Below are 26,689 nucleotides of genomic sequence, written 5' to 3'. Positions count from 1 at the left end.
AAAACTAGCCTTAACTGCGCAGGAAGGGGCCTTAGGATACTGCTCCCACCACACCTGAGCCTCTGGTAGGACCAAGGTGCCTTGCCTTAGGTGGTGCAGTAGATGGAATGCTGGGACTGAAGGCAGGAAGCCCTCAGTCCAAACCCAGCCTCAGACACTTACTAGTGGTGTGACCCTGGGCAAGTCACTTAACCTCAGTTTCTTCAACTATAAAATGGAGATGCTAATAGCACTTAAGTTCTTCCCAGCTTGTTGTGAGGATCAAATGAGAAAATATTTGTATAACACTTAGTTGGTGCTTAACAAATGCTTCATTCCCTCCTTTCTCACTTACCACCACCATCAGGCCAATAACTCTTCAGAAACCAGTTTATAGCAAAATCATTGCCCCCTCTTGTGGTAAAGCCTGGTAGCGCATCATTCACAACACCAGAGTGAGCATCCTTGACTGACGTGGGCAACGTATAATGTGCTAGAAAATGCTCCCAAACACTGCCTGCCATCAGGGAGCTTTCTTTAGAAGAAGCTCAAATGAATGATCAATTAATAAGAATTTGTTAAATTGTTCAATTATTGTGAAAGCAGACACCATCAAGGTAAGCTCTTTTCTTTAAGTCCCTGCCCTCAAGGAGCTTAAATTTTATTGAAGAAAACAGCATGTGCCCATATAAGCATAATGGGAGTGGGGGAGCTACTATTAGCAGCTGGGGGTTCAAGGATAAAAGGTGGCTCTTGATTAATAATTTGACTTTACTAAGTTGGTAAGGATGTACTTTTGTCTGTGTTGTTTCAATTACATGGATTATTATAAATGGATGCAAACCATGAGAGAGGAAAATGTTACTAAAAATCGAGAGGCCCAACATTGGCCCAAAACACAAAGGAAAGAAGGAAGGAAAGAAGAGAAGTCAGGGATTCTAAAAGTGGGAGGTATTCCAGGCATGGTAGGATGGTATATGCCAAGGTATGGAGATAGATGACGCAATGTCAATCAGCCATTAAGTATTTATTAAGCACCTACGATGTAGCAGGCACTGTGCCAAATAGCAAGTGAAACAATTGGTTGGAACATAGAGTACACGAAGGGGAGGGATGTACAATAAACCTGGAGAAGTAGGCTGGAGTCAGACCATAAACAAGCTTTAAATGTCAGAAAGAGAAGTTTTTATGTTTTCCTAAAGGCAACAGAGAGTCACTGGACCTTTTTGAACAAGGTAGTGATGTGGTCAGAACTGGCTATAGGCGATTGACTTCTAACTGGTCTCCCTGACGTCAGCTCTCTTTCCTGCCAAGTCCACACTTTGAATCACCTCACCATCCTCTCCCCATTCTTCTTCTCTGTTTCAGTCTCTGATGAAAAGACGACCCTTCTTGCCAACACCAACCACTCTACTTGTGCCCTTGAACCTATTACATTTCCTATGGCAGATCGCCTTCACAATCATTTGCTGTTTCTCCCCAATCTTCAATCTCTCCTTGTCTCCTGGCTCCTTCTCTGATACCTGGAATCATGCCCCAATCTTCTCCATCCTTAAGAACACTTCACCTTGTAATTCCTTCATCTTACAACATACTCCTGTTTCACAGCTAACCACCTCAAAGAAGCTGTCTACACTTTCTTACCTCTCACTCCTCAGCTCCTTGCAATTTGGCTTCCAAGTCCAAGACTCAGTTGAGGCTGCTCTCCAAGGTTGCCAATGATATCATAGCTGCAGTTCTCAACCCAATGGCCTCTCTGTAGCAACCAAAACTATTGGCCAATCTCTCTATCTAGATACTCTTGCTTCTGTAGATTTTCTTGACGTTGATCAGTGGTGGTTCTCTTCATACTTGTTGGGACAATGCTTCTCCTGTGTGACTGGAAGGATGGTAGTGCCAAAAGAAATTTGGAAAGTGACATGTTTAGGGGAGTGTGCGCCGTGTGTGTGTGTAGATAATGAGCTCTGTTTAGGACAAGTTGAGTTTTATATGCCTATGGGACCTCCAGATGGAAATGCCCAATAATCATTTAGTGACGCAGGACCACAGCTCAGGAAGAAGTCTAGGGCTGGGTTTATAGCTTTGGAGTTATCTGCATAGAATTGGCCATTGAACTCATGGGAACAGTTGAGATCATGAAAGAGAGTCTAGAGAGAAGGGCCTGGGACAGAGCCTTTGAGTACACCCATGAGTGCGTCCACATGGGATATGGATGATGGTCCAGCAAAGGAGGCAGAATAGGATTGGGCAGCCAGGTAGGAGGAGAGCGAGACACATTTTCATCTCTTTTAATGCTTCTGTTGCTCCATAGAAAAGAACTTCTTGGGTCTTCCTTGGGTTAGTTGATGTAAGTTTCTGTTTGGGTTTAATGGGGAATCTAGAGAAAAGATTTTCTCAATGGCCTCGATTTGAGGCAGGGAGTTGGGTTGTGTGATATCTAAGAGGTCCTTTACCTCTCTGAGAATATGTGGTTCCTACAGGGATTCAGACAGGAAAGTGTGTGCAGTACAACGCAACCAAAAAGACCTGCGAAGTCTCTGCCTGGTGTCCCGTAGAACTAGAAAGAGATCCTCCTCGGTAAGTAAGAAGTGTTATCCATTTCTACCTCCCCCAGTGTCTTAACACAGGTGAATTGTAAAATACAGGTTGTTGTAGTTTGCACCTCCCAACTCCAGGGATTTTCTGATTCTATTTGGTGCATAGTAGGTATTTGATCAATGTTTGTTGAATGAACAACTAAGTGAATGAATGGATCAGCCAGTGACTTGAATCTGTGCCTGCAAAGACAAAACAGAACCTAAGGCTGTGCCTGATTTTTGTGGGATCAAGTCAAGCTGAGGCAGCAGGTAGGCAGCTAGTATGTAGCCTAGACTTGCATATAGACACAGCTGGTCTCTACCCAGAAGCTGCTTAACACGAAAGGTGGAGCCCAGGAAGCATAGAGCCATTGGAGTGTAATAGATAAAGCACTAGACCTACAATTTCCTCCATCATCAGATCTCTGGTATCTGAGATCACTGTGTTCCTCCACCACACATAGAAAGTGGATCAAAGGCTCTAGATAGTCATATCAAAGGAGTATAGGATAACTAATAGACAGGGAAGTTGCCCATTCATATCTGTACAATGGTGGTGGTGATGGTGGTGGGGATTAGGGAAGATTTCATTAGGTAGACACCTTGGGAAAAATATCTGGGAAGATAGAAGTAGGGTGGCTGGTTTCTGACCCTTCTTAACCCCCAACCCAAGAAACCCAAGACATCATTACAGTAGGCTAGGGACAGATAATGAGATGTTAAACTAACCTTAAAGATGTGTCTATGCATGGTATTGCTTCACTAAGTGTGAAGCTGTTTTCTTTTTTTGAATTGGAAGGAGTGATTGGCCTTGGCTCAAGGAAAACTGGTTATACCAATCGCTGGTAGTCCCTTAAAAGGCTGAGCTCTACAGTTTCGCGGGAGTCTAGGGGGCAAACATCCATAGAGCTGGAACCCCATCCCTGAAAAGGAATGATTTTTCACCTCTTGAGGGGGGAGGGGAAAGGGAGATTTTTTTTCTATCCTCTACACTATGCCTCAGTTTCTTCATCTGTAAAATGAAGTGGTTATACTAGATGGCTTCTGAGGTCCCTTCCAGTTCTAAACTCATGATCCTGTGAGGCAATTAGAGCTATTTTCTTGGCAGACCTAGCTCTTCTTGAAGCTTATACCCTTCACCATTCACCCATACCTCCAGTCCATAATAACCTTTCTTATCTTAGAATCTCACAAACCACTTGGTTTGCATTTCTCTTTGGATTTTCCAAAGATTATTTTGTATCATGGTTCTTTCTGTGTTTGCCAGATCCCCTTACTAGACTGAGACCGTCTCATTAACCTTTTTCTCTCAGCTGTCATGGTGCCCTCCTGATAGGAATTGCTTAAATAAATCTTTCCTGATATTGTCAAAGATTTGGTGATTTGGAGCTGGGCCATGGTCATTACCACTCGTTCTGTTTCTTCCTCCCAGGCCAGCTCTTCTAATTAGTGCCGAAAACTTCACTGTGCTCATTAAAAACAACATTGATTTCCCAGGCCACAACTACACCACGTAAGTGTTCTAAGTTCCTGACTCAGCTTTAAAAAAAAATAAGGTGAACGCAATGTCTTAATGAGAATTGTTTTGTTTTTCTTCTTCTAAAAATAGAATTCCTTTTTTTGCAGAAGAAACATTTTACCAGGTGTCAATATTACTTGTACGTTTCATAAGACTCGGAATCCACAGTGTCCAATCTTCCGGCTGGGAGATATCTTCCGAGAAGTAGGAGAAAATTTTTCTGATGTGGCTGTACTGGTAAACAAAGTCATTTTTTTTTGGCAAAGAAGAGTACCTGTGCCTATGATTTCTTGCCTTAAAAGAGCTGGAGTTTAAAGTAGTGTAAGGCGAAGACCACCATGAAGACCGAACATATCCATGAGGTGTCATGTCATGGGTTACTCTTCAGTAGCTCATGTCATTACTGCTCCCTCCCTTCAAGATAATGAGAAACAGCATTCCACATGTCATTAGGCAAAGGTTTAATGAATAAAATGAATCTAGCCAAGGCTTCAAGCCTAGAAAATTTTCATAAGACTCTTCATTGGTGGAGAGAATAATGGCAAGCCCAGGTTACAATAATAACATCATCATCATCATCAATAGCATTTACATAGTGCTTTAAGGCTTGCAAAGCTAATTTAATCATCCACATGGGGTGAGGGCTATCCTCCTGAGACTAATGACTAGGAGTAGAATTGAGGACATCGAATTGTATATCACCCTTCTCTATATGTTGTCTCCCCATTAGAGTGTAAGCTTCTTGAGCACAGGAGCTACCTCAATTTTTGTACTGGCGTCCTTAGCTCCTAGCATCATGCTTGGCTGCTATTAATCAATGGACAAGTATTTATTAAATGCGTATTATGTGCCAGACACTATGCTAGGAACTGGGGATATAAGTACAGAGAATGAAACTCACAAGGAGGTTGCATTCTAATGGGAGAGACAAGTATGTAAAAATATATGGTATAAATATTAAGTAAATAGGTATACACACACAAAGTAGTTAAAAACAAGGTAGTTCAGGAGGGAGGACACTAGCAATTGGGGCAATCCGGTTTCATGAAGGATATGGCACATAATAAACTCTTAAAAGTAATACGTTTCATCCATCCATTCTTAAGACTGAACATTACCTTGTCCTTGTAATATACAAATTAAGGGATTTAGAAAATGGTAGTTTCTTCAGAATTGAGATATATGAGAACATCAGCTCTTTGGTGGCACAGAGCATTTGACTTTTGGTCTTCTATCCCCAGCACTTAGAATAGATGCTTGTCACATATAGGTGCTTAAGAAATACTTGTTGATTGATTTGTGGGGGTGGTTTCTTCCTTTGGGTTCAGCTGTATTCTTTTCAGCTAGGTGGTGCAGTGGATAGAACACTGGGCCTAGAGTCAGGAAGACCCGAGTTCAAATTTGTCCTCAGACACTTACTAGCTGTGTGACCCTGGGCATGTCAGTTTGCCATGTTTGCCTTACTTTCCTCATCTGGAAAATGAGCTGGAGAAGGAAATGGCAAACCACTCCAATATCTTTACCAAGAAAACCCCAAATGGGGTTAGAGACATGGAATCTTAGAGTTAGAAGGATCCTCAGTGGTCACCTAATCCGTTCCCTACCTCAGAAAGAATCCCCATTATAACATTCCCAAATGAGTGTTCATTTAGTTGTATTGAATGCCAGTTATGCTACGGGGAACACGGAGAGTACAGAATAAAATACACTCTCTGCCTCAAGGGTCTTAGAATTGAGTTGAAGACATGGGAAATACACAAATAAGAAAGGGCACTAATGATATTAGACAGCAATGGATAATATTAGATGAGTAGAGTGGATAGTAAATGCCAATGGTGGAGTGGGCCACTTTGGACTGTGTTTCTTGGGGGAGGGGCTTCCTGTAGCTTTGGATTGAGTCTGGAAGGATGGCTAGAATTCAGCTAGTCAGAGAACAAGATGGAGAACACATTAAGAAGAGAGCAGAGCTTTTGAGGCCATTGTGGGAGAGTGCAGACCAGCTTGGATGAAGCTACGGTCTAGCATTGATGACAGTGAAGTAAACCTTTGCCCTGAAGTATTTCACATTATCTCATGTTTCATGTTTCCAGGGTGGAATTATGGGCATTGAGATCTACTGGGACTGCAACTTAGACCGATGGTTCCATTCCTGCCGTCCAAAGTATAGTTTCCGTCGTCTTGATGACAGGACCACCATTGAGTCCTTATATCCTGGCAATAACTTCAGGTAAAGCACTATGAGAAGTCAGTAATAACAGGTGGTCAATTTTCCTAGTTTTTGCCAGTTTTTCCTGGTTCACCAAAATGCTAAATTTATCCCCAACACTTAGCAGGGTGTTTGGCTCATAGCAAATAATTCTTTTTTTAGGCAATTGGGGTTAAGTGACTTGCCCAGGGTCACACAGCTAGTATATGTCAAGTGTTTGGTCTGAGGCCGGATTTGAGCACAGGTCCTTCTGACTTCAGGGCCGGTGCTCTATCCACTATACTACCTAGCTGCCCCTCATAGTAAATAATTAATAAATTATCTAGCTGTCTATCTGTCTGTCTATCTATCTATCTATCTATCTATCTATGTACCTTTTGTTGTTATTTAGTTGTTTCAGGTGTGTCTGACTCTATGACCCCATTTGGGGTTTTCTTGGCAACGATACTGGAGCGGTTTGCTATTTCTTTTTACAGATCATTTTACTTTTGAGGAAAATAAAGCAAACGGGGTACAGTGATTTGCCCAGTGTCATGCAGCTAGTACATGTCTGAAGCCAGATTTGAACTCAGGAAGATGAGTCTTCCTCACTCCAGGCCCAGCATTCTCTGCAATATGACACCACCTAGCAGCCTTACCTGTGTACCTCCCCATATAAATCACATGCCAGGAGTAGTACCATTTAATAAATGTTTGCTAAATGAGTGAGTCACTGGATTATCTCTAAGGTCCCTTCCTCTAAACCCTGTAATTCAAAACAACAAAATAAAGAGGAAGTTTTTGCAAACTTTGATGATTAGTGAACTGGCAGGGGATGGAGGGAGGCAGAAGAGTGTGTGTATGTATGTGTTTAATGCTGCATCTTCTGGCTGAATAGTTTTTGATCATTACAGGAAAAGTGAACATGATTAGCCACTTCCTGTCAGCAAAAGCTAGACTGGGAAACCATAAGGAGCAATCTGTCAGTTAGATGTTAGTAAATATCCTTTGAATCCCCAAGCTAAGCCTGAGAACATTAGCTCCCAGGGTGATGTTGAGTTCTCTGGAAAACAGAGACAGGTACACCACTGGTTTTTACTTAGAATAAATTGTTAGATCATGTGTTTCATTGACTAAGCAATGGAGGAAAGCTCTGTAGAAAGAGAAAATGGGGGCATCTGAAAGGTTTCCCCAAAAACTCTTCTTAAAATAATGTTACAAGTTAAGAAAAGCCAGGTTATACTATTAATTAATCCAAATCAATTCAATTGAACAAGTATGTGTTAAGTTCTATGTGCCTAGCACTGTGGTAGACACAGGGAATACAAAGGCAAACATAAACTCCTACCTGTCATCAGGGAGTTACACTCTGCTGGCTATCGCCGTACACTTGAGAGAGTCTTCCTCGATTTTTCTCAAAAGGTAATGGAGGAGGGGTTTGGTCTGCTCCTCCACATTGTGGCTCCATCCCTTGCTATTCCTCTAACTGCTTGTATGTCAGTAAGAGAGTAAGCCAGAACTAGTGGTCTCTATCTTTTACTTGAAATGCTGAATTACCAAACTAGGTTTACATTCAGTTCCACATCCTAATGTATTTGCAACTGAAACCATTAATTTAAAAACTCTAAAATTCTGTTAAATTCTGTCTGCTTTATTAGTTGAAATGAATGCAGTTTACCTTCAGCCATCAGACTTCTTTCTAATCTTTCAGCCAGTTAAGTTTTTAAAAAGGCTGTTTTTAAAGTTTAAAAGATATCCCTCAAATCCCCAGGGGGTAGGGAGACAGAAAGGAAGAGGCAGAAGAAAAAGATGAAGAAGTGAGGAGGGAGGGATAGGGAAAGAAAAAAGAAGGTAAGTGGGGAGAGAGAGAGAGAGAGAGAGAGAGAGAGAAGAGAGAGAGAGAGAGAGAGGAGAGAGAGAGGAGAGAGAGAGAGAGAGGAAAGGTATATATCTACAGGGCCATGTACCTTATGATCCTCTATCCCAGATTCTTGGGTTATGACTTCCTTGTGATACTTTGCCTTGCCTCCAAATTCTCCACTCTTTCCCTTCAAGTAGTCTCCTTTCTCTAAAGTAATGGATCCTGGTATTCCAAGGACTCAGAGAGATAGGGTTTAGGAACTTCCACTATCTGGCCACCTAGCTCTCTTTTCCACGACTGCCATCTCTGAGGCTGAGTGGGGAAAAGCAGGTAGTCCCTGGTGGGAAGTGGGTGCTGTGCCTGTGTGCCTTCACTCATCAGGGACCCAGATCCGGCCTACCTCAATTGTCTTGGGATCTCGTGTCAACATGGATGTACAAACTACATAAAATAGGAAGGGATTCTTACTATTATAGAAGTTTAGCTTTATTGAAATGCTCATGGCAGAGTTCCTTTAAATCTCATGTGGCTTTTCTCCTCTCATTGGAGGGAGAAGCAGCTATATGTGGGGAATGTAAACATGCAGAGAGATGGAGAGAGAGGAGATAGAGACAGATGGGGAGAGAGGAGGTAGAGAAAGAAGAGATGGAGAGAGAAAGAGAGATGATATGTTAAGAGGTGGAAGGAGTGAGAGAGGAGATGGAGAGAGACAGTGAGAGGTAGTGAGAGGGTGAAGGAAGAAGAAGAAGAAGAAGAAGAAGAAGAAAAGAAGAAGAAGAAGAAGAAGAAGAAGAAAAGAAAAGAAGAAGAAGAAGAAAAAAAGAAGGAGGAGGAGGAGGAGGAGAAGAAGAAGAAGAAGAGGAAGAAGAAGAAGAAGAAGAAGAAGAAGAAGAAGAAGAAGAAGAAGAAGAAAGAGGTAGAGAGAAAATGGAGAGAAATGGAGAGGAGGAAGGGAGAGGAGACAGAGGGGGAGAGTTGGAAATAGAGAAAGGTGGAGAGATAGAGAGGGAGAAAAAAGGCAGGGGGAAAGAGAAAGGGGAGAGAGAGAAAGAGAGTTGGAGAAGGCAAAGGAGAAGGTGGGAGAAAGAGGAAGAAGGGAGAGGGAGAGATTGAGGGGAAGATGGAGGGGAGAGAAGGAAATTGAAAGGAGAGAGAGATGAGGAGAGACAGAAATGTTTGTGGTCTGGCCTTTGAAAGCAGAATTCCACAGGCTACACAGTAACTATTATATGTGCAAAGTCAGGCCTTGATCCACTTAGAGGGTAGGAATCTGGTGGACCAAAGGAAAACAATAGTGTTTATTTCTTGCATGGCCATGAAAATAAGTTCCTGGGCTGGAGAGCATTGATCAGGTTATTAAGCGAAAGGAAATGAATTTTAAACTGGGAAGCACTTTACTACAGCCTGACACAAACACACAGATGACTCAGACTATACTTTCTGTATACCAGCAGAGGGTACATTTCTTATGATCCCCCATACACATCCATTTTAATCACCTACCGTGTGCCGAGCGCTGTGCTAAGGAATTGGGGTACAAAGAAAAGCAAAAGACGTCCCTGTTCTCTAGGAACTCGAGATCTTGAAAAGAGAGGGGGAGGTTTGCTGAGTTGGGCAGTCAGGGTGGAAAAGATCTGAGGAGGTGTGGGTGCCAGAGTGGATTTCATCTTGAAGAATGATGAGTTTCTGGAAATGATGGAGTCTAGGAAAGCAGCCAAAAGTGGGAAACGATCAAGATTCCCTGGGCGCTCTCCTAAAATGCCGGAGAATCAGATAGGAGCTCCCAGGTGCCCACACTGCCCCTCTCCCCTAGTCTGTCTTCTCCAGAGAGAGAGAGAGAGAGAGAGAGAGAGAGAGAGAGAGAGAGAGAGAGAGAGAGAGAAGAGAGAGAGAGAGAGCCTCAGGGGCAGGAGTGATTTCATCTTCCCGAGTGATACATTTCTGGAGATGATGAGGACCAGGAAAGCAACTGGATGGAAAGGATCCTATTATTATGAGTCAAAGGAACTTGTCAAGAAGAAATTAAATGATTCACCCAGGATCACATAGAGCTAATAAGTGTCTGAGGCTGGATTTGAACTCAGATCTTCCTAACTCCAGGCTCTGTCCACTTGGCCTCTAGCTACCACTAAGGCGGATCTCCCTCCCTCTTCCACCTCCACCTTGGCAGATGGCAATAGAGAGTTTCAGTAGTTGTAAGGTTGTTCCCCCTGCCACCAGGCTGGTGACCAATGATCCTCAGAAACTGAGCTACATATACCCCACTGCTGTGTCCAAAGTCCCTAGCCTTCAATGCTCACCAGGACTTGCTGTTTTGCTGGCTTGGGGTCTAAGACTATGGGGACTCCTCTGGCAACTCTAAAACTATCAGAACTATAAGAAAGGCTGCGATTTTGGGGTGGGTAGAAGCAGTGCCTACACATGTAAATACCCACAAAATCATGGATGCCTGAGATTGAATGAGCCACAACTGAACCAGAAAATGGACTGATTCTGTCACTTATTACCTATGTGATCTTAACCTCTCCAGGCCTCAGTTTCCCCATCTGTAAAATGAAGGATTTGGACTAGAAGATCTTAAAGGTCACAGCTATAAATCTATGACCCTATCATTCTGTCATTTAACCTCTCTGGGCCTCAGTTTCCCCATCTGTAAAATGAAGGAATTGAGCTATATGGCCTCTGAGTCTACTTCTAGTTTGAAATCTACATGTAACAAGACAGCACAGACTTTTCCTCCCTTATCAATAGAATTTTCACATTTTGCTCACTGTATTCTTCCTCTCTTATAGATTTGCCAGATATTATATGGAAGGAAATATAGAAAAACGAAATCTGATCAAAGCTTTTGGAATCCGGTTTGACATTCTGGTCTTCGGCACAGTAAGCACCTCTCCTCCATCCATCCCCTATGCCCAGTTATCCCTGGAACTGCTCAGAGGAATGAAGGGTCTCTATTGCTCTGGGCCACACTGGTTGCCTTGTATTTCAAAGGTAGAAGAATGATGGAGGAGGAAGAAATGCCCTGTCTATGAACGGGTCAACTGAAGCAGGGATGGTGGGAGAATTCTAGCATTCAAATGAAGAGAATTCAGCTGCTGAGAATTAGTGTTTATTTATGCTCAAGGCATTCCTATTTACCAACAATTTAATGGAAATGTGAGCTGTTCGAAAGTAAGGGCTGTCTTGCACTTCTCTTTGTATTCTCAGTGCTTGATACACAATAGATAAGGATTGTAGACCTATGGTTGGGGCAGCTAGGTGGCGCCACAGCGCTTAGAATCAGGAAGACCCATCTTCATGAGTTCAAATCTGGATTCGGACATGTACTAGCTATGTGAACCTAGGCAAGTCACTTAATCCTGTTGACCTCAGTTTCTTCATCTGCAAAATGAGCTGGAGAAGGAAATGGCTAACCACTCCAGTATCTCTGCCAAGAAAACCCCAAATGGGTTCATGAAGAGTTGGACATGAATGAAAAACAACTGAACTGAGACCTATGGTTGCAGAACTCCAGGGTGATGAAATTCCCTTCACCAATGCAAGTCAGCACTTTCTCTGCAACTAGTAGTCTATTTTCTTTCTTTTTCATTATTTTTTTTATAGTGAGGCAATCAGAGTTAAGTGACACGCCCAGGGTCACACAGCTAGTAAGTGTCAAGTGTCTGAAGCCAGACTTGAACTCAGGTCCTCCCGACTCCAGGGCCAATGTTCTATCCACTGTGCCACCTAGCTGCCCCAACTGGTAGTCTTAAAGAATTTAAAAGTTAAGTGACTTGCCCAGGTTCACGCAGTTAGTATGTATCAGAGGGGCACTTGAAACCAGGTCTTAACTATTAGATGAGTTCTTCATCCACTACCCCTCTCCCACTGCCTCTCATGAACTATTAATGATGATAATAATAACAACATAATTATAAATGGTTTATTATGGCTAATACATAGCCACATTATTATATAATTATTATATATTATATAATATTATAGTTAATGATAGTTATAGTTAATATTTAAAACACTCCTGTGAGGCAGACAGTCCAAATATTAGGTGGCATAGTAGATATAACACCGAACTACAGGAAAACCTGAGTCTGAATCCTGTCTCAGACTCTTAGTAACTGTAAAATGAGAGTAATAATAGCTCCCACTTTCAAGGGTTACTGTGAGAATCAAATTATATAAGCTATGTAAAATACTAGACAAACCTTAAATCAGTATAGAAATGCTCAGTAATATAATTTACTACTATTGTATAGCTGGGTGTGTACTGACTGGCTTCAATGTTTGTTGATTGACTAACCAAGGACATGAAGACACATGGCTCAGAACCAGACAGTTAAATGTGTATAGTCAGCAAGATTCAAAAAACAAGAGAAATGGCCCTTTCTCAGAGGTCTTTAATCTTTTTGGGGTACTGGACCCCTTGGGTCTAGCCTAGGGACTCCTCGGACTCCTATTTCTAAACACATTGAGGACAGCTAGGTGGCAAAGTGGATGAAGTGCCTGGCCTGGAGTCAGGAAGACTAATTTTTGTGAGTTCAAATCTGGCCTCAGACACTTACTAGTTGTATGACCCTGGACAAGTCACTTCACCCTGTTTACCTCAGTTTCCTCATCTGTAAAATGAGCTGGAAAAGGAAATGGCAAACCACTCCAGTATCTTTGTCAAGAAAACCCCAAATGGGGTCACAAAGAGTCAGACACAACTGAAAAATGACTGAATAACAACAAACATAAAATAAAGTACTTAAAATTACAAAGGATAACAATAATATTGAAATGTAGATACATCCACACGTGTATAATGTATATCTGATTGCTTACTATCTCAGGGAGGTAGGAGTAGATACAAGGAGGGATGGAGGAATAGAATTTCAACTCAAAATTTTAAATAAAAATTAAAAATGCTAAATAAAAAATATTAATAAAAATATAGGCATCAAAATAACAAAAATTCCAAGTTCATGGCATTCCAAAATCTGTCTCTGGCCCTCAGGTACAGAACTCCCACTTTAGATCTATGCCCCTATGATTTTAGGAACCCCAGCAACATGAGCAGGAATTTGTCCAGACACACGCTTCCTGACATTTGCTATTAGACCCAAAGGAAGCATCTTGGAAGCTCCACCTTCTAAGTGCAAAGCAATCATTCTGGAATGGCCCTCAGCTCCATTTCTGGAGGATTCAGCTGTGGTCGGGACATGCCCTGGGACATTCCCAAGCTGGATCACAGGAACAGAGCTTGTGGAAGTCAAACAGTTGGTAAGCTTTTAATCAAAGAAAGCGTGACTCCCATGTTATTGTGCCCACTGTTATGAGCATTTCAGATGGATCTATCAAATCCTATGCCTTAATTCTGTCAAATAACAGGTATCTCCATCCTGCCATCCATCAGTAGCAGTTACCATGTCAGAATGTGACTGCTTCCATTCTGAATTTTAAGTTAACACATCTCATTTTGTTTAAGGGAGGAAAATTTGACTTCATCCAAATGGTCGTATACATCGGCTCAACTCTCTCCTATTTTGGGTTGGTAAGTATCTCATTTCTATGTCTTTTTTTTTAAATGCTGCGTGATTTGTTTTGTTTGGCTATGTGATTTCATCAGTTTAGGGAACTGGGGTGAGCAAACTCCCTTCACCAATGGAGATTAGCAACTTCTCTTAAATTTGCTGAGATTATAGTTGTAGACAGTAACGGCAACATTGTGCAATGATCAACTATGAATGACTTCTTAGCTCTTCTCAGCAATACAATAATCCAAGACAGTTCCAAAAGACTCGTGACGGAAAATGCTGTCCACATCCAGAGAAAGAACTATGGAGTCTGAATGCAGATCAAAGCATACTATTTTCACTTTTTTGGTGGTTTTTCCCTTTTATTCTGTTTTTTTTCATTCACAACATGACTAATGCGGAAATATGTTTAACATGATCACACCTATATTCGATTGCTTGCCATCTTGGGGAGGAGGGAGAAGAGGGAGGGAGAAAAATTTGGAACTCGAAATCACATAAAAATGAATGTTGAAAACTCTCTTTACATGTAATTTTAAAAAGTACTATTTACAAAAAAAAAAGACTATAGTTGTAGAGAGCTGTGCGGGGCACTGAGAACTTATAGCCAGTAAGAACTGGAGGGAGGACTTAAAACTAAGTCTTCCTGATTCCAAGGCTAGCCCTCTCTCTTCTATGCCAAATTGATTTTCTAGACATTCAAAGATTATTTGGTAAAAGAAGAGCTCAAACCTCGTTCCATTTTCCCTAGGCCACAGTGTTCATCGATTTTCTCATTGATTCATACTCAAGTACCTGTTGCCGATCTCGTGTTTATCGCTGCTGTCCGGTCTGTGAGCCCTGTGGGGTCAATGAGTACTACTATAGGAAGAAGTGTGAGACCATTGAGGAGCCCAAACCGGTAAGGGATGAATGCCATCTTTCCCTTAACTATGCAAATGTCGACATAATGTTGGACATTGGTTAACTCAGTAAAAAAAGAAATCAAGTCAGTAGGTACCATGCTAATGGTGCCAAAGCCATGAGTTCCAGCCCTATGTGGGCCATTAAACTGCACTCCATTGCCAAGAGACTATTCCTTTAATTGTAGCCAACTTTCTCTTAGAAGTTTGCCAAGGCTTTAAAAGAAACCCCCTCCCCACAATGAAGTGGGGAATCAAGGGGCAGAGACAACAAACTTCACTGATTATGTCATTTGGTCAAGGGTTGGCTGGCAGAGAATCAATCACATTGAGCCCTAATTATGGATAAGCGCCCAGAGAATTACTATTCAAGACTTCAGCTTTGAGTTTCATTATCCCCCTTCTTCATAGCCATGTAACTGGCACTTTAGAACAGCACAGACAGAGCATTCCTTTGTTTTTCAATATATCTGTCTTCCCTTACAACACTGTTCCATGCACAATTCGTTGTCTATTCTACACAGTTTTAAAAAGTGTAAGAAGAAATTCATCTTCAATGCAAAAATCCCCTACTAGCTTATGACATAAAATAAGATGAATTGCTTAGGTTTGCTAACTTATTTTGTAATATGGTAATATTGTTATTGTTGTAGTAATGCAGTGGGAAAGTGAGATCGAAGGGTAGAAATTACCTAAGAGCAGGACTTATTTCTCAAAGCTTTATTGTCGTAAAAGCTAACAGAACCAAGCAGTGTCAAGAGGCTGGCTGGTTGACTAGAAGCAGAATGGGGACTGCTTATATTGGAGCTGAAGGGGAAGTGACTTATAGAAATTTGCAATGACATAATCTTTGTGTTATGCAAACAAAAAAAAAAAGTGTGCCTGTGCTTTCCTGGGTCTTCTGAGTGGCTATCAGGAAATACTATACTTTCATTCTCGAGAGTCCCTTCATTATCATATTCATGACATGTTAATGAGGGCTTTGACATCACATAAGTTACTATCCGGCAGTGAGGCATCTCACGGTGCTTGTATGGTCTTGGGAAAATCCCTTGACCACAAAGTCGCTGGTGACAGGGTGAGTTGAGAGTCCCTGCACCACAAAGTCACTGGTAGACCTCAGAGTGATAAGGTTGTCTGTTCAGCATATGGGGGAAGTAGTTGTCTACTCAGCATATGGGGGAAAGGGCTCAGTATGGGGGGGGGAAGGATAGGGTCTCATTGCTTTGGGGGAAAAATAGGACTTTGCTGCTCTTATTTCATTTTATTATATTATATTTGCTTTCTAATATTTTATTTCACTATATGCAATTCTTCTGGAACTAGTCACATTAGAAATTACTGATAGCTGAGAAAATACAAATGATTTCAGAAGTTTTTAAGGGATGCTTGAGAATGAAGCTAATTTAGGTCATAAGCAGAAGAGTGTGGTCCAGGGGGTGATTTCTGAGACTAAGAAGATGTCTGACTTCCATTTCTGGCTCATGGTTGAAGTGGAATTGACAGAAATAATTAACTCCTAGTGGGCCCCAGTATATGGACAGGTAATCAATCATTTATAAAGGGCTTATTATGTGCTGGGCCCTTTGCCAGGTTAAGATATAAATAATATTCCTCCCTTCAATAATGAGATATTATTTTTAAAAGTACTTACACATTGCCTGGCACTTAGTAGGCACTTAATAAATGCTCATTTCCTTGTTCTTCCCTCCCTCCCTCCTTTCCTTCCTGAATTCCTTCCTTCCCTCCTCTCTTCCTCCCTCCTTCCTTCTTTCCTTTCTTCCTTCCCTTAAATAATATTGATATACTATGTCAAACAGGCAATCACAACCTCATGAGACTTACATGAAAACCAGGTTTATTACAAGAGAAATTAATATGCATGTGGAACCCAAGTTGTTCACAATCCATACAGAGGTTTCCATATTTATGACAGCAGGATACCAGGAAGCTCCATCTAAAGGAGCATGGAACTGGAGGGGGAAAGGTGCAGTAAAGGTAGGAAAAGGACAAAACCCCTCCCAAAGGGGAGAAGCAAAGTGACTGGCCAAAGTCGAATTCCTTTCCCTTGAGAATTGCAAGACTGTGAAGAGAGAAGGGTCCACTTATCTACAGGGTCCCAGCTGCACGAGCCATTTCTCAGCCTAGCACAGACTGACTGGCGTCTGCCTTGACTCCCAAGGACACACAGGGAGTCCAGTTTGGGGTGCAAATAACAAATTATGTCAGCTGGGGGCGGGAGGGGGCTGTCCTTGACACATTCAGGGCTTCCTCCACACTCCAGTGTTTCTGGAAAATAAGGCTACTCAAAAAGGGACCCCTTAATAGCCCTTGACAACTACATCATTGTTAGGAAGTCATTTTATCTTTCCTTTTTTTTCCCGCTAGACTTTAAAGTATGTGTCCTTTGTGGATGAACCCCACATTCGAATGGTGGACCAGCAGTTGTTGGGGAAAAGTCTGCAAGAAATGGAAGGTGAAGAGGTTCCAGTAAGTTAAGCTATTTGTATTTATGCTTAGGGATCGGCTTATTGGTTTGGGTCAGACAAGGAAAGACAGGGTGTTCCAGAAGTTTTAAGCTTTTTAAAACCTTAAACACAAACTAATACTTTTGGGACACCCCGTATATTTAAAGTGCTTTGCAAAGCTCAGAAATACTAGCAATTACTTTTCTCTCCATCAAAAATAAAGCTATAAGTTGTCCAGGGTAGAGCTAGATGAATGGAAGTACGGCTGTGTGCTTTGTGGGGAAGAGTCTTGCTTCTCAAAAATGGATTGTCTCTATCCCTAGGACATTAATGGTTTTTGTTAGAGTTGGTCTTTGCTGAATGAGTCCATCTAGATTTTTTTTAAGGCAATTTTTAGGCAAATGGGGTCACGAACAGTCAGACACGACTGAAATCTACTGAACAACAACAAATGTATAATTAGACTGTAACCTTTAAAGCAGAGATTTTTTCATTCTTTGTATTCCTATCCCCAGAGTCTGGCAAATAAGATTAGGAATAGACTTGTGATTTCACTGATGTAGGAATTTCCCCCTACCAATGTAGACAGGCGCCTTCTCAACAATTTATTGTCTTTGAGAGTTGCCTTAATCACTGAATGGGTGTTGCCTTGGTCAGACTGAGACCTGGGAAAGACCTCAGCTTAAAAAGGCCAAGGTCTCCCACTTTATTCAAGGCCATCTCCAGTCGTCCTGATTTCTTTCTGGCCTCTGGACCCAGATGGCTCCAGAGGAGAGAGTGAGGCTAGTGACTTTGCACAGCCCTTGCCTCACTCAAATCCAATTCACTTACAAGTCATGACATCACTTTCCTGATGTCATGGTCCTCTTAGAGAATGAAGGACAAAGAAAATCAGTGTGTCAATGTGCTAGACACGGCAAAAAGCAATCCTAATAGAGCAGGCAACTTGAAAACAATTGGGCACGTGCAAGATAAATATTCAGTAGATGGGTGGTAATTGGAAAAGGAAGGCATTAGAAGTCAGGGGGACAGGGGCAGCTGGGTGGCACAGTGGATAAAAGCACCGGCTCTGGAGTCAGGAGGACCTGAGTTCAAATCTGGCTTCAGACACATAACACTTACTAGCTGTGATCCTGGGCAAGTCACTTAACCCCATTGTCTAGACAAAAAAAAAATGTCAGAGGGACTGGGAAAAGGCCTGCTGTAGAAGGGAGGATTTCATTTGAACTTTGAAGGGAAATTAAGAGGTAGGGGTGAGGAGAGATGCATTCCAAATATTGGAGACAACCAGTGCAAAAAGCACTGAAGGTTGTGAAGCCAATGTGGTTGGCTCCTAGAAAGAACCAAATTGTAAGTAAGAAGGCTAGAAAGGTAGAAGGCGCCCGATTATGAAGAGTTTGAAATGCCAAACAGGGAGTTTGGTTTTTATCCTGAAGGTGATGGGGAGCCATTGAGGTTCATAGAATAAGGGGGTGACATGGTCAGACCTCTACTTTAGAAAAATCACCCTGGAAGCTGAGTGGAAGATGGATTGGAATGGAGAGAGATTTAACGTTGGGTCTTGAGTTAGAAGGCTGTTCATTTCTAATGAATCTGGAAATTTCCCTTCTGCAGAGACCCCGAAGGGATTTCACAGACTCGGCCAAGCTATCCCCACCACCTGACTCCAGCCCCAGCCCTGCAGCCCCAGAAGAAATGCAGCTTCTTAAAGAAAAGCCAAGGCTTCCATCCCCAGAGAGGCCCAAGTGGTGCTGCTGTGGACAGTGCCGCCCTTCCCAACTCCCAGAAAGTAGCAAGTTCATAGAGCAGCTCTGCTGCCGCAGGAAGGAGGGTCCCTGCATCACCACCTCAGCTGTATTTGAGGAGCTGGTCCTCTCCAGGGCCACCCTGCGCTTCAGCTTGCTCTACCAAGAGCCCTTGCTGGAGATGGATGCAGACGCCTTGAATGACCGGCTCCGTCACTGTGCCTACAGGCGCTACATCGACTGGCGCTTTGGCTCCGAGGACATGGCCGGCTTTGCTATCCTACCCAGCTGTTGCCGGTGGAAGATCCGGGAGCAATTTCCCAAGCAGGATGGAAAGTACACTGGCTTCAAGAACCCTTCCCCATACACATGTTTGGATTAACAGAGCCACTAAAATCGGTTCCTTTCATCTTTAACCTTCTTGAGCTGCTGGGAGAAAGATCTGAGAGGTCCACCTTGGAGTACGGAAACCCCCTTTCTTGCCTTGAAACTCTGCAGGTATAGGGAGGGAGCAGCCTGACCTAGGAGAAAGAACTCTGGTTGAAAGCCTGAGCTCCCTCTAGGAAAGTAACTCCCCACCGGTAAGGCACTTAGCCTTAGTGCCTCAGTTTCTTCATCTGGAAAATTATAACAAAAACCTGCCCTGTCAATCCAAAGAGACCTTTTGAGGATAAAATAAGAATCTATAAATGAAAATGTTTTGGAAAAGGTTAAATGCGCCATAAACGTGTACACTATTCTTATTCTGTAAGAATAGGAGTGGCAGGGGCAGCTAGGTGGCACAGTGGATAGAGAACTAGCCCTGAAGTCAAGAGGACCTGAGTTTAAATCCGGCCTCAGACCAAACACTTGACACTTACTAGCTGTGTGACCCTGGGCAAGTCACTTAACTCCAATTGCCTAAAAAAAGAGAGAGAGAGAGAGAGAGAGAGAGAGAGAGAGAGAGAGAGAGAGAGAGAGAGAGAGAATAGGAGGGGAAACCAACAGGGAGTGTGAATGATGTAGATCTAAGTAGTGAATCCTGGGTTCACAGATTTAGAGACTATCCTCCAGGTTAGATCCTTTGATTCCATCTCTAGAATGAATGAATGGAGAAGCATTTATTAAGCACTCGTGGTGTGCTAAGTGCTAGGGATACAAATACCAGAAAAAAGATAGTTTTTGAGGAACTTACATTCTGATTGGGAAGACCACACAAATTGGGAGTAGAAAGGGGAGGGGCATGCATGCACTGTGCCAGGGCTGGAAATGGCCGGGAAGTATGCCCAGTTCCAGGCAAAATCAGGCAAAAGTTCACCTATCTAAGCCCAGAATTCTTCAGGCAGAGTCTGAGTTTGGCAGAAGGGTAAAGAAGAGGATGGTCAGGGTACTAGAGGCAGAATTTGGAAATGACTAGGGGTAGCCAACCATCTCTCCTATCTGTCCCCTTACCTCCACTCTCATGGCCACCCCACCTCATTTAGACCCTCATCACCGCTCCCCTGGGCTATACCAATAGCCTCTTAATCGATCTCCAGTCTCTCTTCACTCCAATCCATCTTCTACACAGTTGACAATTAGAGATTCTTAAAGTATAGCTCTGATCGTATCATTTCCCTCTAAGACAGTGGTTTCCAATTTTTTTTTGTTTTGTGAACCCCTTTTTAACAACAAAAATGGGTTGTGAGCCCCTAAGGTAATTTAATACACTACTCATAATATTCTTTACAGTTATTTACTGCTTAAGTCATGGCGCATCATTGCAAACTCCTAAGGTATTCCCCCAACCATTCAATATCCTAGGATCATGTGTGAACTCCTTTGGCCTTTAAACCCTTCACAACTGGATCTCAACCTATCTTCCCAGATTTAATCTCTCTCTCTGTCTCTCTCTCTCTGCAATTGGGGTTAAGTGACTTGCCTATGATCTCACAACTAATTAGAGTCTGAGGCTGGATTTGAACTCAGGTCCTCCTGACTCCAGGGCCGATGCTCTACTCGCTGTGCCACCTAGCTGCCCCCAGACTTAATTCTTCCTTCCTCTCTCTCCTCCACTATTACATTCCAGCCCGACTGGCCTTTTTGCTGTTCTGAAGGAGTCATTTTGTCTACTGCCTTAGCAAGGCTGTCTCCCACATCTGGGATGCTCTTTCTGTCTCTTGTGTCCCCTTCAAGGTTCAATTCAGATGCCACCATCTATAGGAGACCTCTCTTGATAATCTACCACCCACCGACCCTCAGTCATTAGTCCTCCCCCACTAATAAGACTTAGTCTTCCATTGCCATATGCATGTTGTTTCCTTCAGCAGAATATAACCCCCTTGAGATCAGGGACAGCTTTCATATTTGTCCTTGTATCCCTGGTGCCTAGAAGAGTACCTGACACATAAATTCTTCTTGAATTGTTGAATTTAATCAAATTGAAAGAGACAGGGAGCTCTGAAGTCATCTGGTCCAAACTCTTCATTTTACAGATCAAAAAACTAAGGACCAGAGAGTCAAAGTGACTTATTTGAGATCACACGAGTAGTAAGTGGCCAAGCCAGATCCTGTGACTCTAAATTGGGTGCTTTTTCTAAGGACTGAGTCCTTGGTAAGTAGTATGATCTATGGTTTCTTCAGACGATTGTAGGATCCGTCAGTGAGTCAGTTGACAAATATTTATTAAGCGCCTACTATTCACTAGGAAAGAAAAGAGAGGCAGATAGTCCCTGCTCTCAAGGAGCTCACAGCCTAATGAATGACAGATCCAGAGTTAGAAGTAACCTCAGAGGCCTTCTAGTCTAATCTTTTCATTTTACAGATGAGGAAACTGAGGCTCAAGATAGTTAAATGACTTGCCCAAGGTCACACAGATTTCAGCGTCAGACATGAGATTTGAACCTAGGTCTACTGTTTCCATACTCAACACTCTTTCCACTGTATGCTGCCTCCTTTTGGCTCCTCATTAGTAAGTAGCATGACCCATAATTTCTCCAGAGACTCAGGTCTTAATACCTCAAGATTGGCCAAGATCATGGGGAAGACTGTCTCCAGGCATTTCACTTTTCCATGTTAGTTCTAGAGTCCCCCAAGGGTTTGAATTTCTTCTCAGTATTTCCAGTATGGCTCTTTGTGGCTCACTCTTGGAATACCTCAAATAAAAAAACCTTCCCATTGGGTTTCTCCAGTTCAAGAATACACATCTGTGAAGGAGAGAATGTGTTGTTTCCAGGTCTAGGAACCCTCCCTCTATGCCTTTGCAGCTAAGCAGAAGTACTACAATAGAGAGAAGTCCAAATATTCCTGAGAAAAAAATTAGACTCCATCCACAAAATGTTTTCTTGAAGGCTGGCTACTTATAGAATGGGGAAAATACATAGCCTCAAACTCCATCTGTTCTCAAGATCTGTCCTGCCAGGTTTCTTTGCACCAAGGTTGATAGCAGAATGTTGTTGTTTTTTTTAACCTGTATTGGCAGTGTGGCATATTGGATAGAATGTTGATCTTGGAGGGAGGAGGACTTGGATTCAAATCCTGCCTCTGACACTTACCAGTAAAGTCATTTAGCTTCAATTTCCTCATCTGCAAAATGGAGGTGGGGGAGGGGAGGGGATTGGACCTGATGGCTTCTGAGATTGATTCCATCTTCATGTCTACGATCTTATATCTCCTTTGTACAGTGGTATGTTTAAAGAAATACTGACCACCCCAATGGCTCTTGAGATGAGAATACATAAGGTCCGATGTAGACATGACTGTGATCTGGGACCTGTGATTGAATCATGTCTGAGTTTCAAGATGCACCATTCTAAAATGTCTTTTTTTTCCCAAAAAATACATTTTTGGAATGACTTTTGTTTCTGCAGTCTCTCCAGACATAGTTTCCTTCCTGCCACCACACTCAAAGAATGATCCTTCCCTTGTAACAAAGATAATGAGTGAAGCCAAATCAATGAAAATAGCGTTCATGACCATGGATGGCTTTTTAAAATGAGCAACTTTGCGTTTTAATAATAAAAAGCATTGTGAATGAGCCTTTCATGAACAGGATTTTATCTGGATTCAAACTCAGGAACTAAACTGATTGGGCCAGATTCTCTTGGAGAATGAGACACTATGAGCCTACTTTTTTTTTTTTATTGCTGTTCTGTGATATTTTTGGAAACTGGGCTGTATCTGGTTTCATGGGAATGGAAATTATTTGCTCTATGAAGTCTGCTGTCTTATTCTCCCATGTCTGTATCCAAATGGCCCCAGAGTGGGAAGTTCCAGAACTTCATCTCCATGTAATTTCTTTTTTCTATATTTATTTTATTTTACATTTTGAGTTCCAAGTTGTCCCCCTTCCTCCTTTCCAACCCCACATTAGAGAAGACCAACATTTGATATAGATATAGATGTGGAACCTTACAATACGTTCTTCTATATATCAGTTCTTTCTCTGGAGGTTGATGACATTTTCCTTCATGAGTCTTTCATAGTTGGTATGAATGATCATGTTACTCAGAATAGTTTAGTCATTCACAGTAACTCTTCTAACAATATGGCTGTTATTGTATACAACATTGTTTTGATTCTGCTCATTTCACTTCATTATTTCATGCAACACTCAACAACATCATGTCATGTTTTTCTAAAAACAACCTGTTCATAATTTCTTACAGCACAGCAGTATTCCATCACAATCATATACCACAACTTGTTCAGCCATTTCCCAATTGATGGGCATCCCCTCAATTTCCAGCTCTTTGCCACCACAAAGAGAGCTGCTATAAATATTTTAGAACATATAATTTCTTTTCCTTTTTCCCTGATCACCTTGGGGAACAGACTTAATGGTGGTATTGGTGGATCAAAGGGTACACACAGTTTTATAACTCTTTGGGCATAATTCCAGATTGCTCTCTAAAATGGCTGGATGAGTTTACAATTTCACCAACAGTGTGTCAGTGTCCCAGTTTTTCCACATCCCCTCCAACATTTGTTATCCCCCCCTTTTTTAGCCCATCTGTTAGGTGTGAAATGGTATTTCAATATTTTAATTTGCATTTCTCTAATCAATACTGATTTAGAGCATTTTTTCATATGACTATATGTATATATATGTGTGTATATAGCTTTGATTTCTTCTTCCAAAAATTAGCTGTTCATTTCCTTTGACAATTTGTCAATCAGGGAATGACTCATATTCTTATAATTTTGACTTAGTTATCTATGTATTTGAGATGAGGCCTTTATCTGAGAAATTGTCTATAAAATCCCACCCCCCATTTTCTGCTTTCCTTCTAATCTTGGCTACATTGGTTTTATTTGTACAAACCTTTTTAATTTAATGTAATCAATATTATCCATTTTACATCCCATAATGCTTTCTATCTCATTTACTCATAAATTCTTCTCTTATCATAAATCTGGTAAGTAATATGTTCCATAGTCTTATAATTATGATATCTCCCTTTATGTCCAGGTCACGTATCCACTTTGACCTTATCTTGGAAAATGGTGTGAGACATTGATCTATACCTAGTTTCTGCCAGCCTGCTTTCCAGTTTTCCCAGCATGTTTTTCCAAATACTGTGTTCTTATCCCAAAAGCTTATATCTTTATGTTTATCAAACACAAGATTACTATAATCATTTATTACTCTGTATTGTATACCTACTCTATTCCACTGATCCACTATTTTATTTGTTAGCCAGTAGCAAATAGTTTTGATACTTACCACCTTATAATACAGTTGAAGATCTGGTATTGTTCAACCTTCTTCCTTTACATTTTTTCCCCATTAATTCCTTTGATATTCTTGACCTTCTGTTTTTCCAAATGAATTTTGCTATTATTTTTTCTAGATCAATAAAATAATTTTTGGTAGCTTGATTTGGATGGCACTGAATAAGTTAATAAGTTTGAGTGGAATTGTTATTTTTATTACATTGTCTTAGCCTACCCATGCACAATTAACATTTCTCTAATTATTTAAATCTGATTTTATTTTTATAAAAAGTGTTTCATAATTATGTTCATATAGTTCCTGGATGTGTCTTGGTATCTATACTCACAGGTTTTATATTATTTATGGTTATTTTAAATGAAACATTTCTTATCATGTCTTCTTGCAGGGCTTTCTTGGTGATATATAAAAATGCTGATGATTTATGGTGGTTTATTTTATGGCCTGCCACTTTGCTAAAATTATTAATTGTTGCCTCAGACACTTGACACTTCCTACCTGTGTGACCCTGGGCAAGTCACTTAACCCCAGTTGCCTCACCAAAAAGCAAAAAAAAAAAATTATTGTTTTAATTAATTTTTAGTTGAATCTCTAGGATTTTCCAAGTATACCATCATATTGTCTGCAAAAAGAGATAATTTTATTTCCTCATTGCCCATTCTGATTCCTTTGATTTCTTTTTATTCTCTTATTGTTATTCATAGCATTTCTAATACAATACTGAATAATTTGGGTGATGATAGGCATTCTTGTTTCAGTCCTGATCTTACTGGGAAGGCTTCTAGCTTCTTCCTGATAATGTTTGCTGTTGGGTTTTGGTATATTCTTTTATCATTTTAAGGAAAAATCCATTTATACCTATGTTTTCAATAATTTTTTAAATAGAAATGAGTGTTGTATTTTGTTGAAAGCCTTTTCTATGTCTTTTAATATAATCAAATGATTTTGTTGCTTTGTTATTGATATAATCAAAATTGTTAATATTTTCATTCAATTACATTCACATTTCATATTGAATTTCATCCACTTACGTTAACATTTCGTGTTGAACCAGCCTTGCATTCCTGATATAAATCCCACTTGGTCATCTCCATGTAATCTCCCAGTTTGTTTTTGTCACAACACCTAGTCCATAATTCACTATGAATGACTCAGAAATACTTGATCCACCCAGCTGATCATCTTCACCCCCTACACTGACGTCATATGTGATTGCAGCCATCTGTGCCAAATGGCCTACTCTTCCTCCCAGATGAATGAATCCTGCTCAAAAGTGTGCTTTTAATAATACCATTGCTGGCAATAGCCTAGGAAACATCACAGCCTCCATTTTATGGGGACCATAAATCAGGCTCAAACCCATCCTCTGGATGATGCGAACTGGATTTTATTAATGACTTCCCCTGGTCAGTATCTGATCTGTTACTGTTACATCATCACTGATACATTCCTGGTTTCATTTAGCCAAGGGTATGGCAATTCACTGGTCACTTTTCTCATATTGCTGGTGGCTTCTGGATTAATTTTTGTGCAGTTATGGGTTAGAAGTCACTTAACTGTAGTTTCTAATTGGATTTCCTTTTTTTCAATTAATAATATTTTATTTTTCCCATTACATGTAAAGATAGTTCTCAATATTTTAACTTTTATAAGATTTTGAGTTCCAAATTTTTTTCTCTCTCCATCCCTCCCTTTTGCCCCTCCCTAAGATGGCATGCAATCTGATATAGGCTATACATGTACAATCATATTAAACATTTCCACATTAATCATGTTGTGAAAGAAGAATCAGAACAAAAAGGGAAAACCGTGAGAAAGAGAGAGAGAGAAAGAGAGAGAGAGTAGTATGCTTGAATCTGCATTGAGACCACATAGTTCTTTCTCTGGATGTGGATAGTATTTTCTATCATTTCATTGGATTTCTTGACCATCATTTGACTTGATGTGATTTTTAGGTATAACCTGTGCTTAAAGCCTGTTTGCATAAGACTCTCCTCACTGGTGGAGACTGATTGCTCAATGCTGCTCATCTGTGTGAGGGGCCAAATTAGCAAGAGCTTGGGGGAGGAGAGATCCTGGTATTCTGGCTTCCAGCTCTGAGAAAAGACGTGTGGTTCCAGATTCTCTTTAGGTCCCTGGGGAGAGTGAGAAAGACCTTATGAAGACTCTGACATGGGGAACTGCCCCCTCAATCATATCCCTGTCCCCAGCTTCCTACACTAGAGACTTATGGGAATTTCCCATTG

The 26,689-nt window shown here is 41.3% G+C and overlaps 1 protein-coding gene across 2 annotated transcripts in view; it reads left to right on the top strand.

Moving 5' to 3' along the window:
• The window catches only part of LOC110196865 (P2X purinoceptor 7-like), a 45,416-nt gene extending 19,880 nt beyond the window's left edge, over positions 1 to 25,536 (top strand). Inside the window, exons 5-13 of one of the 2 annotated variants that reach the window (XM_078154290.1) lie at positions 2,460 to 2,556; positions 3,988 to 4,068; positions 4,182 to 4,278; positions 6,165 to 6,301; positions 10,913 to 11,003; positions 13,588 to 13,653; positions 14,388 to 14,537; positions 16,927 to 17,028; positions 18,621 to 25,536. In XM_078154290.1, coding sequence (XP_078010416.1) covers positions 2,460 to 2,556; positions 3,988 to 4,068; positions 4,182 to 4,278; positions 6,165 to 6,301; positions 10,913 to 11,003; positions 13,588 to 13,653; positions 14,388 to 14,537; positions 16,927 to 17,028; positions 18,621 to 19,133 — 1,334 coding nt within the window. In that variant the 3' untranslated portion in view covers positions 19,134 to 25,536. Of the gene's footprint in view, positions 1 to 2,459; positions 2,557 to 3,987; positions 4,069 to 4,181; positions 4,312 to 6,164; positions 6,302 to 10,912; positions 11,004 to 13,587; positions 13,654 to 14,387; positions 14,538 to 16,926; positions 17,029 to 18,620 lie in introns of both variants that reach the window. The other variant, XM_020970301.2, reaches the window with a different exon arrangement.
• The last annotated feature ends 1,153 nt before the right edge of the window (positions 25,537 to 26,689 follow it).

This window comes from Phascolarctos cinereus, unplaced genomic scaffold, assembly GCF_003287225.1.
Source record: "Phascolarctos cinereus isolate Bilbo 61053 unplaced genomic scaffold, phaCin_HiC Scaffold_4;HRSCAF=312, whole genome shotgun sequence".
NCBI classification, from domain to species: domain Eukaryota; kingdom Metazoa; phylum Chordata; class Mammalia; order Diprotodontia; family Phascolarctidae; genus Phascolarctos; species Phascolarctos cinereus.
This window is presented reverse-complemented; position numbering and strand designations above follow the sequence as displayed.